We start from the raw sequence: 16877 nt of genomic DNA, 5'->3' as shown, positions 1-16877 counted from the left end.
ATAACTATGGAACTATAGCGATGGAACTATAACTATGGAACTATAGCGATGGAACTATAGCGATGGAACTATAGCGATGGAACTATAACTATGGAACTATAGCGATGGAACTATGAAGAGATGGAACTATGGAACTATAGTGATGGAACTATGGAACTATAGCGATGGAACTATAGCGATGGAACTATAGCAATGGAACTATAGCAATGGAACTATGGAACTATAGCGATGGAACTATAGCGATGGAACTATAAGTATGGAACTATAGCGATGGAACTATGAAGCGATGGAACTATGGAACTATAGTGATGGAACTATAGCAATGGAACTATAGCAATGGAACTATGGAACTATAGCGATGGAACTATAGCGATGGAACTATGGAATTATAGCGATGGAACTATAGCGATGAAACTATAGCGATGGAACTATAACTATGGAACTATAGCGATGGAACTATAGCGATGGAACTATAACTATGGAACTATAGCGATGGAACTATGAAGCAATGGAACTATGGAACTATAGTGATGGAACTATGGAACTATAGCGATGGAACTATAGCGATGGAACTATAGCAATGGAACTATAACTATGGAACTATAGCAATGAAACTATAACTATGGAACTATAGCAATGGAACTATGGAACTATAGAGATGGAACTATAGTGATGGAACTATAACTATGGAACTATAGCAATGGAACTATAACTAAGGAACTATAGCAATGGAACTATAACTATGGAACTATAGCAATGGAACTATGGAACTATAGCGATGGAACTATAGTGATGGAACTATAACTATGGAACTATAGCGATGGAACTATAACTATGGAACTATAGCAATGGAACTAAAACTATGGAACTATAGCGATGGAACTATAACTATGGAACTATAGCGATGGAACTATAGCGATGGAACTATACCGATGGAACTATAACTATGGAACTATAGCGATGGAACTATGAAGAGATGGAACTATGGAACTATAGTGATGGAACTATGGAACTATAGCGATGGAACTATAGCGATGGAACTATAGCAATGGCACTATAGCAATGGAACTATGGAACTATAGCGATGGAACTATAGCGATGGAACTATAAGTATGGAACTATAGCGATGGAACTATGAAGCGATGGAACTATGGAACTATAGTGATGGAACTATAGCAATGGAACTATAGCAATGGAACTATGGAACTATAGCGATGGAACTATAGCGATGGAACTATGGAATTATAGCGATGGAACTATAGCGATGGAACTATAGCGATGGAACTATAACTATGGAACTATAGCGATGGAACTATAGCGATGGAACTATAACTATGGAACTATAGCGATGGAACTATGAAGCAATGGAACTATGGAATTATAGCGATGGAACTATAGCAATGGAACTATAGCGATGGAACTATGGAATTATAGCGATGGAACTATAGCAATGGAACTATAGCGATGGAACTATGGAACTATAGCGATGGAACTATAGCGATGGAACTATGGAATTATAGCGATGGAACTATAGCAATGGAACTATAGCGATGGAACTATGGAACTATAGCGATGGAACTATAGCGATGGAACTATGGAATTATAGCGATGGAACTATAGCAATGGAACTATAGTGATGGAACTATAGTGATGGAACTATAACTATGGAACTATAGCTATGGAACTATAGCAATGGAACTATGGAACTATAGCGATGGAACTATAACGATGGAACTATGAAGCGATGGAACTATGGAACTATAGTGATGGAACTATGGAACTATAGCGATGGAACTATAGTGATGGAACTATGGAACTATAGCGATGGAACTATAGTGATGGAACTATAACTATGGAACTATAGCGATGGAACTATAGCGATGGAACTATGAAGCGATGGAACTATGGAACTATAGTGATGGAACTATGGAACTATAGCGATGGAACTATAGCGATGGAACTATAGCAATGGAACTATAGCAATGGAACTATAGCAATGGAACTATGGAACTATAGCGATGGAACTATAGCGATGGAACTATAGCGATGGAACTATAACTATGGAACTATAGCGATGGAACTATGAAGCGATGGAACTATGGAACTATAGTGATGGAACTATAGCAATGGAACTATGGAACTATAGCGATGGAACTATAGCGATGGAACTATGGAATTATAGCGATGGAACTATAGCAATGGAACTATAGCAATGGAACTGTGGAATTATAGTGATGGAACTATAGCAATGGAACTATAGCAATGGAACTATAGCAATGGAACTATAGCGATGGAACTATAACTATGGAACTATAGCGATGGAACTATGAAGCGATGGAACTATGGAACTATAGTGATGGAACTATGGAACTATAGCGATGGAACTATCGAACTATAGTGATGGAACTATGGAACTATAGCGATGGAACTATAGCGATGGAACTATGGAACTATAGTGATGGAACTATGAAGCGATGGAACTATGGAACTATAGTGATGGAACTATGGAACTATAGCGATGGAACTATAGCGATGGAACTATAGCAATGGAACTATAGCAATGGAACTATGGAACTATAGCGATGGAACTATAGCGATGGAACTATAGCAATGGAACTATAACTATGGAACTATGGAACTATAGCGATGGAACTATAGCGATGGAACTATAGCGATGGAACTATAGCGATGGAACTATAGCGATGGAACTATGAAGCGATGGAACTATGGAACTATAGCGATGGAACTATGGAACTATAGTGATGGAATTATAGCGATGGAACTATGGCGCGATGGAACTATGGAACTATAGCGTTGGAACTATGACACAATGGAACTATCGAACTATAGCGATGGAACTATGAAGCGATGGAATTAGGAAGCGATGGAACTATGAAGCGATGGAACTATGGCGCGATGGCACAACTAAGTATTGGCAAGAATGTGGCGATTGCGAGACCCATCGTGACGCAATATACTGTGATACTGTCAGCGCGGCGATGTATTGAGATTTGATGTGAATTCTAATGTTAGGGAAACTGTCACAGCGACTTTTTTAAGCAATCATGCAGTAGAATGTGCATTTATCATAGCCCCCATCGCAGCACCACTTTTTGTGCATTCTGAGGCACCATCTGCCTCAAAACTACTGATCAAAAAGAGATAGTGTTTTCTCAGAATCGATAAGGTATCAAAAAAATATAATATCACATTAGTCAAGTGTATCGATGCATGGTAATAATAATGCGGTAAATGGCTGTGACTGAATCACACTTCACTCCCAAACCTCAAGGCCCAGTGTGAAGCTGGCAGAGTCCACTCAATGGATTTGAGAGATGGAGGCGGCCTTTACTTTTCTTTTATTGGACAAAAATGCATTAGTCACCATTGTGGCGGGGGGCCCTAACGGCTGCAGAGAGACACATTAACATGTCAGTGAATAATCCAGTTCAAATTCTTTGAAAAACACATTAGCCGGTAAACAACTTTTTACATCGATGCACACTATGAGCTTCTTTTTTTACACAAGTAAAGTCTGCAATTACACACGTGACTTTCCAAAAAATATATTTTTTTCCGGACCAGCGCAGAAGACGCCGAATGAGCCATCTTTATTCAAATGAGGCGAGGCGGAGGCTTGTTTGTTTATGACCGGCTGTGTGTGTGTATAGATGTGGTGCTCGGCACATGCATTATGCATTCATTGTGCTCAGTGGCTTCCTCGCCGTATAATATTCACACCGCAAGCAGAGCGGTTTATCAAGAAAGTCTACCAGAGTACGCCGGAACCTTTGGAGCAAGGTATGTAAATTCATCGATTTATCAAAGTTAGATGACAGTGGAGTGAAAAATAATAATAAAGAATTCCAGATGCCGCTGAACTTTAAGCTCCTCGAGCAGGTAAGTGCGGCCAGACATGGCCGCCGAGCCGCTGGCCCGCCGCGGTTCTTAATTCACACTTGTCAGACTGTGGAAACAAGTGGGTCAGAGGGGGATGAATTGCCTGTGGGAGTGACTTTTGTTTTTCCGCGAGCTCGGGGGGAAGGGGGTGGGGGGGTGGGGTCGGTTTGGCTTTGTGAGAGGAATGTTTGCTTGGCGGGGGAGCCGGAGAGGTGACCAGGCAGGGCACGCCAGCCGCTGATAAATGGCAAAACAGATGGGTACTTTAGGGACTGTTGAAGCTACAGAACTCTTACACTGTCAAAGAAAGTCGGGGCTTATTATTATTATTTTTTACCCCCTCTGCGACGTCATGGCAGGAAAACAGTTTGATCTTCTGCATGTATCAGACACGCGCTGAGACTAATGTAAACAGCTGCGCACATCAAGCTATTGTGCCGATGTGCTGCCGACGGCTTAAAAAACGGGAATGTTGTTCCAGGTGTTTATGACAAATGTTCAAAAGGTTGTCAGTAAAAAGAAAAGAAATCCACAAGACACCGAAAGAAACCTTTCATGCAGCGACAAAAGCGAAACCTACTCAGGAGATCGGCGAAGACGGCGCATTTACGCCACGAGCAGCGTTCATAATTTGACACGCGTACTTCAGTGTCGACGACGGCGTTGTGTTTTAAAAAAACAACAACTGCACATTATTATTTGTGATTAAAAAAAAAGACATCTCGTTCACATTCCTTAAATGATGTCGGATGAGTCTGCATCCGTAATGTTCTGGTCACCAGGATGGATTGTGGGTAATTGCTGAGCAGGTGGCCAGATTAGAGTCCATTAGAGCGAATGCTGCATACGCCGTAAACGCTGGTGCATTCACGTGTTTCTCTGTGTTTCTCATATTAAAGGGTTTTAATCTACACCCTGAGAGTGTCACCGGCTATTACAGTGCATACCTGTCTGCTGAATGATACGCTGGAGAAAAGATTTAATAAATAAAACAATGTTTTGTACATTTTCTTTCTTCTTTCTGGCACATGATAAAACCCAGTCGTTAGGAAGAAAGCCAAGAAAGACATTGTATATTTCTCCAAACTATAGATATGTTAAACATTCTTTGTTCTTTGTGCCATTCGGTCCGAGCAAACTTTCTTTTTGCCATTGGAACTCTGATCTACGACGGAGCACAACAGTATCTTGTGCTCCGTCGTAGATCAAGCAGCTGTGAGATTTCCATGGCAAAAAGAAAACGAGCAAAGAAAAGGTCACTCAGGGTGGACGAGAGTGGTCGTGAGCATGCAATCGAATAAACAGGACTTTCACCCAGGAGACCACTGTTCACGTCTCCTGTGAAGCCAAAAGTCAAAGACTTCATGCCTGTTACGTAACGTTAAGTGAGAAAGTCCGCTGGGGGGGTTGTTCTTTATTTGTGCTCACTTGAATGGTTTTACATTATTACATTATTATTTGAACATAAACCACAATCCTTTTTTTCTATATTATCCTCAATATAACTGTTTGCCCTATTTGCACTATTACTTTTGATACACTTTATTTTTTTATCTTAAATGAGTGTATTTTACTTTTGAATTGTTTTCCTTACCTGCAATTATGCGGTCACATGAGTCGACACAGAGTGCTCTGGTCAAAATGCTCTAAAATATACTTAAATACATGAAATGTTCAGCAGTTTTATAATGTATACCTAATAACCTAATGCAGGCCCCAATTACAAGATAAGAGACATTACGAAGTTCCTCTCATGTCTAAAAAAGTCAGTTTTGCATGTTTTATAGATGTGTTTTCAATGAAGTTTTGTTTTTCATCTCCCTCTTCAGAAAATCCCTTTCATCAGATCACCAGCGAAGTCGCCCAGACTTTTCCACTTTCACTGACGCCATCTGCTTTCAGGATGAAAATCAGGGAGCGCTCCACTTACTGAAGATCAACGGCAAAACAGCTGATTCCCAAACAGGAATCAAACGACAGGCAACATGTATCGCTGAAGGTGGACGAGATCTCAAAAAGGGTTCTTGACATTGTGGAAAGTAAATATGATGAAATGGAATGGAAGGAGGGTCAGAGGTCGCCTGGTACCTGGAGAATATACAAAGGGCTTGGAAGTGTTGAAGATAACATTTTCCTCCAGACTCAAACCAAGGTATCAAGTTTATGTGTATACGCACAGGAACAAAGACATGGGACACACACACACACACACACACACACACACACACACACACACACACACACACACACACTCCAACACTAGTAAAAAAACATTCCAGCGTGTCTCTGTGCCACGTTTTTTTGCGATCTCACTGATAAGAGATGCCTCGCCCGGCGTGACATCACGGGATCGGAGGACAAAAGCTGTTTGTCCGGCCATACGACCAAAGCGTTGGCGTGTTGTCGTCGAGCTGCTAAACTAAACCAGCCTCGATTCGCGTGTAGACGGTGGTGAAAATAATGTGGCTTTAGTTTTCCTACAAATCCCTTCCGCGTGCTCTGAAACAACAACAATTGCCTGGCTTGACAATCTGAAGAAGACAAAATACGAGAAAATAGAAACAGTCCTTCACAGACTTGATTGAGTCTAGCATACAAATGAGCCAGAACCCATTTATCCTGTTGTGCTCATTCCTCAATGTGCAGTCTTTGGATCTCGCATGCCGTAACGGAGGACTGTCCTCTGTCCTGGGGAGGAGGAAAACCTCGGTGGGACCCTGGCCCAGGGGCGTCGCCGTATTGCTGCCACCACGCCGGAGGCAGGACGTGGAAGGGCCGGACCGCTGAAGACGGATGACGCCGGGTTTCCCAACGGTCGCTCGACAGGACAAGAAAGTATTCGCTCGTGAATTCAATTAACTGCACACAGACACGCTCGATTGGTCAGAGCTCGGCCCAATCACTATCGCTATCTGTCATGCTCCCTGCTGGGGAGACGGCGGCACGCACGAGAGTGCACTGGCGGAGAGGAAAGGAAAATAATACCTTTAACGTCTGTTCTACATTTCAGAGACGTAATGCGCTTTCTTTTTGGGCATAGCAAATTAAAAAGGGTGTATTGTTCATGTGAAATACCCATTGGTATCTTGTTTTACTCACACGCCATACTTTAAAACCGGTGCCATGCATTGTGTTATTCTCTGCTATGTAAATTTGACAATTATCCTGGATAACAGATCGAATATAATTATCTCCTGACTGCTTTTCCAGGTTTGGTGAGCTCATTTCTTATTTCGCAGGAGGAAATGCAGAAAGACCCTTTATTGAGAACTTCACATATTACACCAGTTCAAAGTACACAGACATAAAACTAAGTCATTAATAAAAGTTGAAATGCCCGTACCTTCGTGTACATGTTTACATTACGCCGTTAACAGGTTACGCTTGTGCATGATTCTTGGCTTTTCTGCTGTTGCCCTTCAAAACAAGAGCTCAACATTGAGCATGGATTGAGATCGGCTTTTCTACTGTTGCCCTTCAAAACAACAATTGAGAGTGGCTGTATCAAGCCTGCAACCCCGTTTAAAAAATATTTGTAGTGGAAAGCCGGCTCAATGCAGCCACTAATACTAATAAAACTTATAAAATAACACGCATTTCTGCACTAATTTTGTTTTGCACAGGTTGCACATTATTGTTTTGGAAATGTATGCAGTGTGAAACTCTTTAACTCAAATATTTGAACTTGTTTTGTTTGTCGAGTGCAAAACAGGTTAATTGTAGTCCCAATAAGCTATTTCTTTGCCAGTGTGCCTTTTTGCACATATATAACTTTATTTGCATTGTTCTAACAATGTGATTTCACATTTGGTTTACTTGAAAGTGATTGCAATTTTCTTTAGTCTATTGTTTGAAAAAGCACAGATGGAGGACTCACAATAAAATAAAAAGTCAGCATAGATCATTTTGTTGGGGCATGAACATTTTTCTTCCTCCAAAGTGGGGCGCGACAGAACAAGTTTGAGAACCACTGGTTTAACGTGTAAGTATTCTAACTATTTTGGATCACCAATTTAGGATTCCTCCTCTGGGGAGTGTCTGGACAAAGTTTCATGACAGTCCATTCAATAGTTCTTGAGATATTTCAGTCAGCACTGGTTGACCAGCATCCATCCCACAGCCACACTGCGAGTATGGCTCAAGATGAATGATCACACTGTGATACCTGGGTTTTAGGTGGATTATAATGGAACACTTTTAGCAGGCAACTGATGGTCTCACTTCATAAAACTCTTTGACACTGCTACATATCTAAGTGTCATAGACAGCAGAACCAACATTGAAACCGGTGGGAGTTAACCCGCATGCTACTTTCATCCGCACATTTTGTGGTCACCGCCTTGGAACACACAAAAGACGGATATTCCCATTGTGCGCCATCATTTCGCTGATTCACAAAATTGTCATATTCTGGATTTTCTCAACTTTTGGCGGCCTCTTGCGCAAACCGCACCAACTTGTCTCTGAAGACATTGTTCTGGCCAATGCATTACACAGAGCGGCTCTGACAGCAAAGCATCCGTCCCTCAGAGGTGAGTGGTCGTGGCGACATTGTAGCGTTTGCGCCGTCCCGTCGGCATCACACCGGAGGGCGTCGATTCCTCAGTGAAAACTGGTCCTGGATGTTCCTCAGTTAGACTACACAGGGGATCCACGGGAAATCAACTCGGAGCTACATTTAAGGTTCAAAATATGTAGTAGATTTCTTCATCTCAGACGGAGTAATAACTGGGAATTTGACTCCTCCATTACAACAACGACAAGCGGTTTGTTAATGATGGGTTTGTTGACATCCCTGACTCCACGATTACCTCAACAGGCTACTTCCTACGGACATAAAACCCGTCAGCGTTGTGGAAGTCCGCCCCAGCCGTAGATCGAATTCGCTAAAAGGTCACGGAATAGTTAGTGAGTCTTTTTTAAAGCTCCCGAAAGAGTCCATGAAATATCTCTCTCTCGCAGTCTTCAGCGTGCAACACAGTAAAGCCTGTCATTTGAGGGGACTCAATGGCCAGAATAAGTATTTCATGGCGGCGCACATATATCCCCTCTGCAGCATTAAAATGAGATTTAGGATCGCCGTATCTTAATGACCGACTTTTCTTCAATGGTGCCTAGTCCATAATATCCGGAAATGTCCTCCTCCATGCCAGGTCAGGGTTGATTCAAACATCTGTTCCATTTGGCATATGTATGCAGGGAACACTTGGTGCCCTGGGCCATTTAACACTTGCTCAATATCTTAAAATGAAAGTGCCTGTAGTAGATTGCCTTGGAAAGGTGCCGGCAACAGAAAGCCAGTTTGTGTTGAGGGGATGCTGCTCGCGGAGAGGCCCGAGGCAAGCGATTAGAGGTAGAATGTGATGAAGCTTCGTACTGCCAGGTCGGCAGGTTGTCTTCTGGTAATTGATGAGCTGTGTGTTGTTAGTTTTTTTTTGGTGTGTTTTCCCACTTTCATCTACTATTTTTCGTTGTTGGACATTCTATTTGGGCTCTGAAAAGAAAACGAAAAACAGCGCGACAAGACGAGACAAACAAGTTAACTCCGAGTTAACATGGCAGGTGGGCTTGTGATTGCCCCCGAGGCCCCCGAAGTGTTTCATTTTAAAACGTACTTATCTTATTGTACTGTAAACAGTATCTTGTGATAAAAAAATGATTTTTAGTTCCATTGTTTTTTTTTAATCCAGACCCACAGGCAGATCGTAAAATCCATATAGGAGCTAATAAAACGTAAACAAAGACTGAATGAAAACAGGAAACATGCTCTAAAGACCTGCATATATGGATTGTAGTGCACGTAGTGGCCCTCATCAACAAGGATTTGATTATCCATTCATGAAGCACAACAGTATCACAATTCGTGAATGAATTGTACGCAGCGAATCGATACATTTTTGTAGGTATTTCTATTGATTCCATAAAGGAAGTTATTGATTTTTTTTTATTGAGTGCCGTGGAAGTCACATATCCAACATGCTAGATCTGTATCTGCTCTGACACGAACCCTCATTAAACATGATAAAAAGCTTCACTGTTTCACAAACTTTAAAATGAGTACAAATAAATACATAAATATATATACGTATATATACTTTCACATAATGCGTGCTTTAAATAAAAATAGAACAATGCTGTTTGATAGGTAGCTTGTGCCCTGACTTTAATTAAAGGTTATCATTTTCCATGTGCAGCCAACATTTTATCGGCTATAGGAACACTGGCTAACTTTTAACCTGAGCCACAATGGGGAACTCAAATGTCAGTGAAGCATACCCTGTTGCAAGCACAGCATAATTGGTGACAGTGGAATCTCATTCTTCGGGTAGAACTAATGTTTGAAATGCTAATGTTGAACATTTAATCAACCGGTCGTAGTGGTTCAAGGGATCATAACTTTATTTCACACTGGGATGGTTCACACGCATGCCGAACCGTGAGGCAGCGTCTTCATTTAGAGGGCAGTTAGAAAAGCAGAGGATTAAACAGAGCAACAAAGAGTTTCTCTTAATCAATATCTTATCGAATATATCTAATAAATATACTGGGAGACTACACTATTTAATTCTGAATCTTTCTTTGATGCACACATATGAAGAGAAAAATAAAAACGAAACGTGTATTAACTAATTAAATTGTCTTGAGCCAGCGGCCTCGAACAGTAAATGATCATATAAATTAGCAGCGCTCAAGTTTGATCCCGCCGCTGAGAGCTTTGCGAGGCAAAAATATATTAAAAGTGCTCATCCAGTATATGAAGACTGTGGGAGGTAAATCCTGCACGCCGAGATCACGAGATCTGTGTGGGAAACCTTGGGCTTAGCACACCTGCTCGGCATTATTCAGAATGCACACGGGCCATCTGGGGATTTATGAGCAGATTTATGAGCAGTATAACTGTGACTGTGTAACCCCACCGCATGACATCCCTCAACCTTTATTAGGTTTCTGACATTTTTGACATTCTTTTGATCTCATAAACATGCTCTCACACTGCTTTGACAGTAGTTTTTTATTTTTGTTGAAATATATAATATATATAATATATATATATATATACTGTATATATATACACATATATATATGTGTATGTATAGATATATGTGTGTATATATATACATATATATATATATATACACATATATGTGTATTTATATATATACACATATATATATGTGTATGTGTATATATATATATATATATATATATATATATATATATATATATATATATATTAGCCTGGTCTTGTATATATATTATCTGTTCTTGTTACAATAGGTAAAACGTCAGTGATGTGTTTTAGATTATTCAGCGAAATTTAAACAACTCAATTAAAGGCGTAAGCGTGATGAGTTCTATATATTTAAAGGGTCAGTACCACGCAATGACACTGATTGGCTTTTTTTTCCTTCTGTCCAACCCCTCCCCCTTCACCCATCCATCAACATTTCCAACACTGTGTCCACTCCACCAGCTCTCTCCAAACCCATTTCCCTCATTGCCTTCACAAAGCCGTGTGTGATTGATGGGCCCGGGGACTCAATCGCGCCGCTGTGTACATAATCGCAAAGTATAGACTTGCCTTAACGCTCCATTAAGGGTCTGCCGCGGCAACGGTGTAATGGTTAGGGAAATGGGCCGTGGGAGGGAAGGTCACCGGTTCAAATTCCCACGGAGTTTCACCGCTGCCTTGCCTCTGCCACATGTCTAATTTAAGGGCGGCGTGGGGGGGGGGGATAAATGAATTGTGACAGCTTTACGGGGTGATACATGAGCGCAAATGCGAATGTGCTCTTCAGTGGACCAAACATTGGTCTGATGTGTCAACGGAAAATATGACCTTCCGCCTCGCAGCGGCGCCGCGACGCCGGCAAAGTCAAGTCTGCTGTCGACACAATCTGGTAATGAGCTTGTCAGTCATCACGCGAGTGTCTGTTTACTTCCAAGGAGGTTGAGAGCGTCATTGAATGATTATGTTCCCTCTGCACGGCTACGCCACGACCGTCAGAGAAATACTAACAATAGGTGAGATTGTAGCTTCCTGTCTGGAGGGGGCGGGGCACGAGCTCCAGAGATAGGCATACAGCCACACCAGTCACTTTAGGGGCAAACAAATTGGATTGCTTGTTGGCCCTGTGACTGATGAGTTAATTAAAGTGGAAGGGTATGGGGAAAGCAGTCAGACACCGCTCCATGTATTTATCCCGTATTGACGTTATCTCCTCGCACTTCACTGGGTTGAGTCATCGCCGCCTTCCTGCTCAAGAAAACAACTAAGGGAGGGGGGGGGGGGGCAATGGACATTGTCAAATTTCCAATTCAGATTGACGACCACAAGGAGCGCTGATAAGGGCGGAATTTGCGCACCTGATTTAGAGGAATTAAAATCAGCTGATAGTAAGTCGGGGATATTATGACTCCAGGGTGTTACTGTAAAAATGTAATGTAAAAATAACGCACGACAAGAGGTCTGGAATTAAATGTTTCATAATTCTCTCACTGATTTGACAATACTCTGAATGACTCGTGGTTTTCTTCGATTCAATGTCTGCAGGAAATTTGTTTGGATCGGACTTTGTGCCCGCTCCCCCCGATAACACCTGTCAATACAGGCCAGTGATAGCAGTAACTAGCCAATAGTGAGTGCGGGGGCCTGGAAGAAATATAGCTGTGTGGGACGTGTGTGTGGGACGTGTGTGTGTGTGAGAGAGCCTTTCACTGAGTGCCCTAGCCTCATCTTTTGTGCTCAGGTAAGGAGGGACGGTAATACGAGCCCAGGTTTGTGACAGGTGCTGGAGGAGAGAGAGAGAGTGTGTGTGTGTGTCTGTGTGTGTGTGTGTGTGTGTGGTGGGTTGGTTAAGAACACTGCGGAAAGTGGTAAAGCCACGCGGCGAGCGTGCCGAGACGGATGAGGGCTTAGCTTGGGAGCGGGATGTGTATAGTGGGTGTTGTGCCTGAGGAGAGCACAGCGCTCTCTCTCTACCAGCCACAGCTTGCGTGCAGCCTGGACAAGAGGAACACGGTGAACCCGGAGCCCGAGAACAATTAGACACCCGCTCAACCCCGGCTGGATTTGCATGAGCAATGCTACCGGCAGAAATAGACAGGATAATCGCTAATATGAAATTGATTTATCTGTGTTCCTCAGTTACTTTCTTTTATTGTTTTTCTCGGTTTTGCACCTCTATCCGAGGCTTCTTCTCCTGCATTGTGATTCTGGAGACAATTTGGAGAAGAGACTCCAAGAAGGACTTTAAGACCAGGGTTTAGTTTTTAAAAAGCCCAGGATTTACAGTTATATGCGCTGTTGAGAGTTAGGGTCGAAGAAATATGAAATGTGTGGGCATGTGTGCGGCTTTTCCCTCTTCTTCTTTTTCCATATCCCTTTCACTCACTTCCTCTTTCTTCCTCTCTCACACACACACACACACACACGCTTGCATTTAACATATTTGATAAGCAAATCCAGATCATATAATGGAGGATTCAGGTGTTGCTGGTAAGCTGTCAGAAACTCTTCTGCATCAAATGACGAATGGTTCCCTGTGACGAACGCCCCCTGACCTCCTGAGTCCAAACAGTCCACTTTCAACCCAACATTTGAAGAATTAGCGTTAAACAAATCCTTCCTGTTGAGCGATGGCTCCTCGTTCATCCGGAGTCAAATATTGACCGAGCATAAAGTGACATTTCAGTGTTGCAGGACTCAAAGAGGCTCTGCAGAAGCCGAGAGGAGATTAGGGTTTGCCGGAATGAGAAGGCCTTGGCGGGTGATCACCACTTTTTGTTATGATGATCTGTATGGTTTTTAAAAAAGGTGCAATGTGAAAGATATGGACATAATGTCAGTTTAAAATATAAAAAACAGTATGTGAAGAGGTTACAGTGTTGACGTTATGTCAACATACGTTACTACATGTTGTATTGCAGAGACAAATTGATGTCATGCTTACCCAGCTAGCTAAAGCCGGTCCGCTCTTGCAATACCACTTGTGTACCTCGAGGGGGCGATAGTGAGCCTCTGTTGCGCTCCAGTCCTTGTACATTTTGATATTTTGTTCACTGGCTTCAATCCAAAGTGGCAGAAACAACTCGTATTCTCGCGTCGCTCCGAGCAATTTGTGTCACTGCAGCTTTGGAGACTGAAGGACCGTCTCCCAGCCCGCGTCCTTCCCTTTGTGAGGCACAACAAGCAATGAAATAGAGTGGGCTTTGAAGATGCGGCGCACAATGCTGGTCTTTTGTCATCGCGATCCGCCCGAGGTCTCCGGGCAGAGGATGATCACTTGTGATGGCAGCAATTGTACACATGATCTGAAAATATTTCCAGGTGTCCAGTGCGTCCTGTGGCACGCCTTCATGCCACTAACCTACGAAACAGGAGCGACTAAAGCTCCTTTCTGGAGAAACCACAATTAACAAGTGAATAAGAAAAGGACCCAATCGTGGGCCGTATAGTGACAGTTTTGATCAATCATCTTATCATCCTAAAATATAATTCAGTTTGCAGTGCGACTGGTGGCTGCTGCTCAATGTCAAAGTGGGGTTTTATAATTCATTCGGCATGTTCGCTGTCATGCAGACGCAATGCGGCGCGGCACGATATCTGAGGAACACACTGGAGGAGCCTCTCTGCAAGTACAAGTATATGAGGCACTGAGTATATACAACGAGTATTTACATGTGATGCGTTGTACTTTGGTACTTTAAGTACTTTCTCACACTAATTGTTAAGTTTGACTCACAAACAGACAATATTGGCTGTACATTCTATTCATAATCATATGAAACTGACCAAATGAAGCAACGGTTTGCATTTTTGAAGCTGCAATTGTTGGTGGTATTATCAACTGGTAAAACATTGTCTCATTTAATAACTATGCTGATGTTCAGTGCTTCTCCTTTAAGATTTGAAATGCAGGATTTTGACTTTTTACAACGTTATGTAAGCTACTTTCTATCTATGGAGGGATCTCGTTTGAGAGCTGCTGCCAATTTTAGGATTTAATTTAGTGTGTCATCCTTTACTTTTTAATTCCGTCTCATGTGAGCGCAGCAGACTCGAACATGGTCCGGTAAACAAGACGGGTTCCCGACAGAAGTCTCACTCAGAAAAACATGCCTAGATCTACATGTAAAATATATATTAAAAATCCATTCCATTAAAACAGCACCTGCTTTTCTCATATCTTTGCCTCCCAAACATCTGTCTGTGAGGATGTTATCCATATGTCCTCGGTAACGGACACTTGAGATGTTTAAGTGAGGGCTGCTGTGCTTCGCCATCGAGCTCGGAAGAAATTGAATCGGCTATATTAAACAAATTTCAGCCGCTTTCGAGGTTGACAGAGAGGGATATTATTTCAATCTAGCAGTCGACGCATTTCATTGCTCAACATGGTGTAACAAAGTTAAAAGAATTTAGCTGTGCAATTTTCTGTTCGACGTGTTTGAGCTGCTATGGGAACCTGGCCACTCGGCACACATTTAGTCCACGTACATGCTGCATGAAATGTGACGGGATAAAAGAACAACTGGAACACCTTTTACATTGGCTTGTTAACTAATATTATCAGAGATGGTTTTACCGATTAGGTGTTTGATCGTTTAGTCTTGGAAAGGGCAAAAGTGGCGATAAGTAGTCCATGGAAACTAAACTTAGAAGTTGATAAAACACTTAATTCAAGGTCACTTTACACAGATTCCTTCAAAACCGTCAACATCACCAATAGTTCTCGCACAGAAAAGGACTCACGAAACAGAGCAGCATCTTCACGGCTGTGCCAACTTACCCATGGTGCAGTTGGTGGTGAAGTGGGGCTCGATGGTGGCCATGTCATCCTGCGGAATCCGCTGATCGTAGCTGGCCGAGACCCGGAAGGGCGATCCTCTGTGGGTCCCCAGGGTGAGGTGGACCACCGCCCAGCTGCCGAGGAGAGAAAGCAGGAGGAGGATGAGTGCGAGGAGCAGACACCATGGCTGACAGAAACACCCGGATGCGCTGTGGGGGTCTGGGGTTAGGGTGGCCTGGGCCGTCCTGGCCTGCACCGCCTGGGCGCCCGGAGCCTCGGAGGAGGGACCGGCCAGGGCTTCGGCGGAAGCCGTCATGGGGGCTTCCAAGTCCCCTTCCATTTGGGGAAGTTCCCCTTCTTCCTTAGTCTGTTGATGCATACCCACCCCCCTCCCCTTTGAGCCCCAAGCCAGACTCCCTGGGTCTAGTGGAGGTGGTGCCTCACTTGAGAGCTTTTGGCTGGTGGGGGGTCGGACTGCAATTCGAAGCCAGTACTGCAGCAGGTGTGCGGTCGAGAGACACACTCAGGTCAAGTTCTCGTGTGTTTGCGAGCTGCAGTCCTGCGTTGAATATTGTCCTCCCTCAACCAGCGGCTGGCTTCATGTAGTTTAACTGTCCCTAATTTTATTATGCAAATTGTCCTGTTTTCTCTTTGGCCCCGGGCTCCTCAACTCTCTCTCTCTCTCTCTCTCTCTCTCTCTCTATATATATATATCCCACTCCCTGCTCCCCCTGCTTGTTGCCCATCCCTTCATTTTTACACCGACTCCACATACAGCAATTGAATTACTCCCCTAATGAGATTTCTGAATGCCGTACACAGAGGGCAACAATAGCTGATGATTAAAGTATACGGATAGACACTCAATAACGTACAGTGTGCAGCGATGCAAGTGCCGCCGCAGTGGCTCATGCATCGCTGCACACTGCCACAGAACTTTGCTTTACCATTTGAGCTCTGCAGCTATGCTGTGATGCTGTTGCACCAACAAAAAACTAAAAAACGTCACGATTAAAGGGCAACATCTGGGTCTGAAAAATCGAAGCCAAGGCCAAAGTGCCTTTAACTTGCATTCTTTCTAATGGACAGCAGGGGGCAACTTTTCTGGTTGCAAAAAGAATATCTATAGAAGTCTATGAGAAGATGACCCTACTCCTTGATTTAATACCCCAGTACACATTGTAA

At 42.9% G+C, this 16877-nt stretch overlaps 1 protein-coding gene across 1 annotated transcript in view; it reads right to left on the bottom strand.

The window, feature by feature from the left end:
* The window catches only part of alk (ALK receptor tyrosine kinase), a 308750-nt gene that overhangs the window by 56208 nt on the left and 235665 nt on the right, over positions 1-16877 (bottom strand). Inside the window, exon 5 of the mRNA XM_034525145.1 lies at positions 15693-15826. Within this exon, the coding sequence (XP_034381036.1) occupies positions 15693-15826 (134 nt within the window). The remainder of the gene's footprint in view (positions 1-15692; positions 15827-16877) is intronic.

The sequence above is a fragment of the Cyclopterus lumpus genome, chromosome 22 (assembly GCF_009769545.1).
Source record: "Cyclopterus lumpus isolate fCycLum1 chromosome 22, fCycLum1.pri, whole genome shotgun sequence".
Taxonomy (NCBI): domain Eukaryota; kingdom Metazoa; phylum Chordata; class Actinopteri; order Perciformes; family Cyclopteridae; genus Cyclopterus; species Cyclopterus lumpus.
This window is presented reverse-complemented; position numbering and strand designations above follow the sequence as displayed.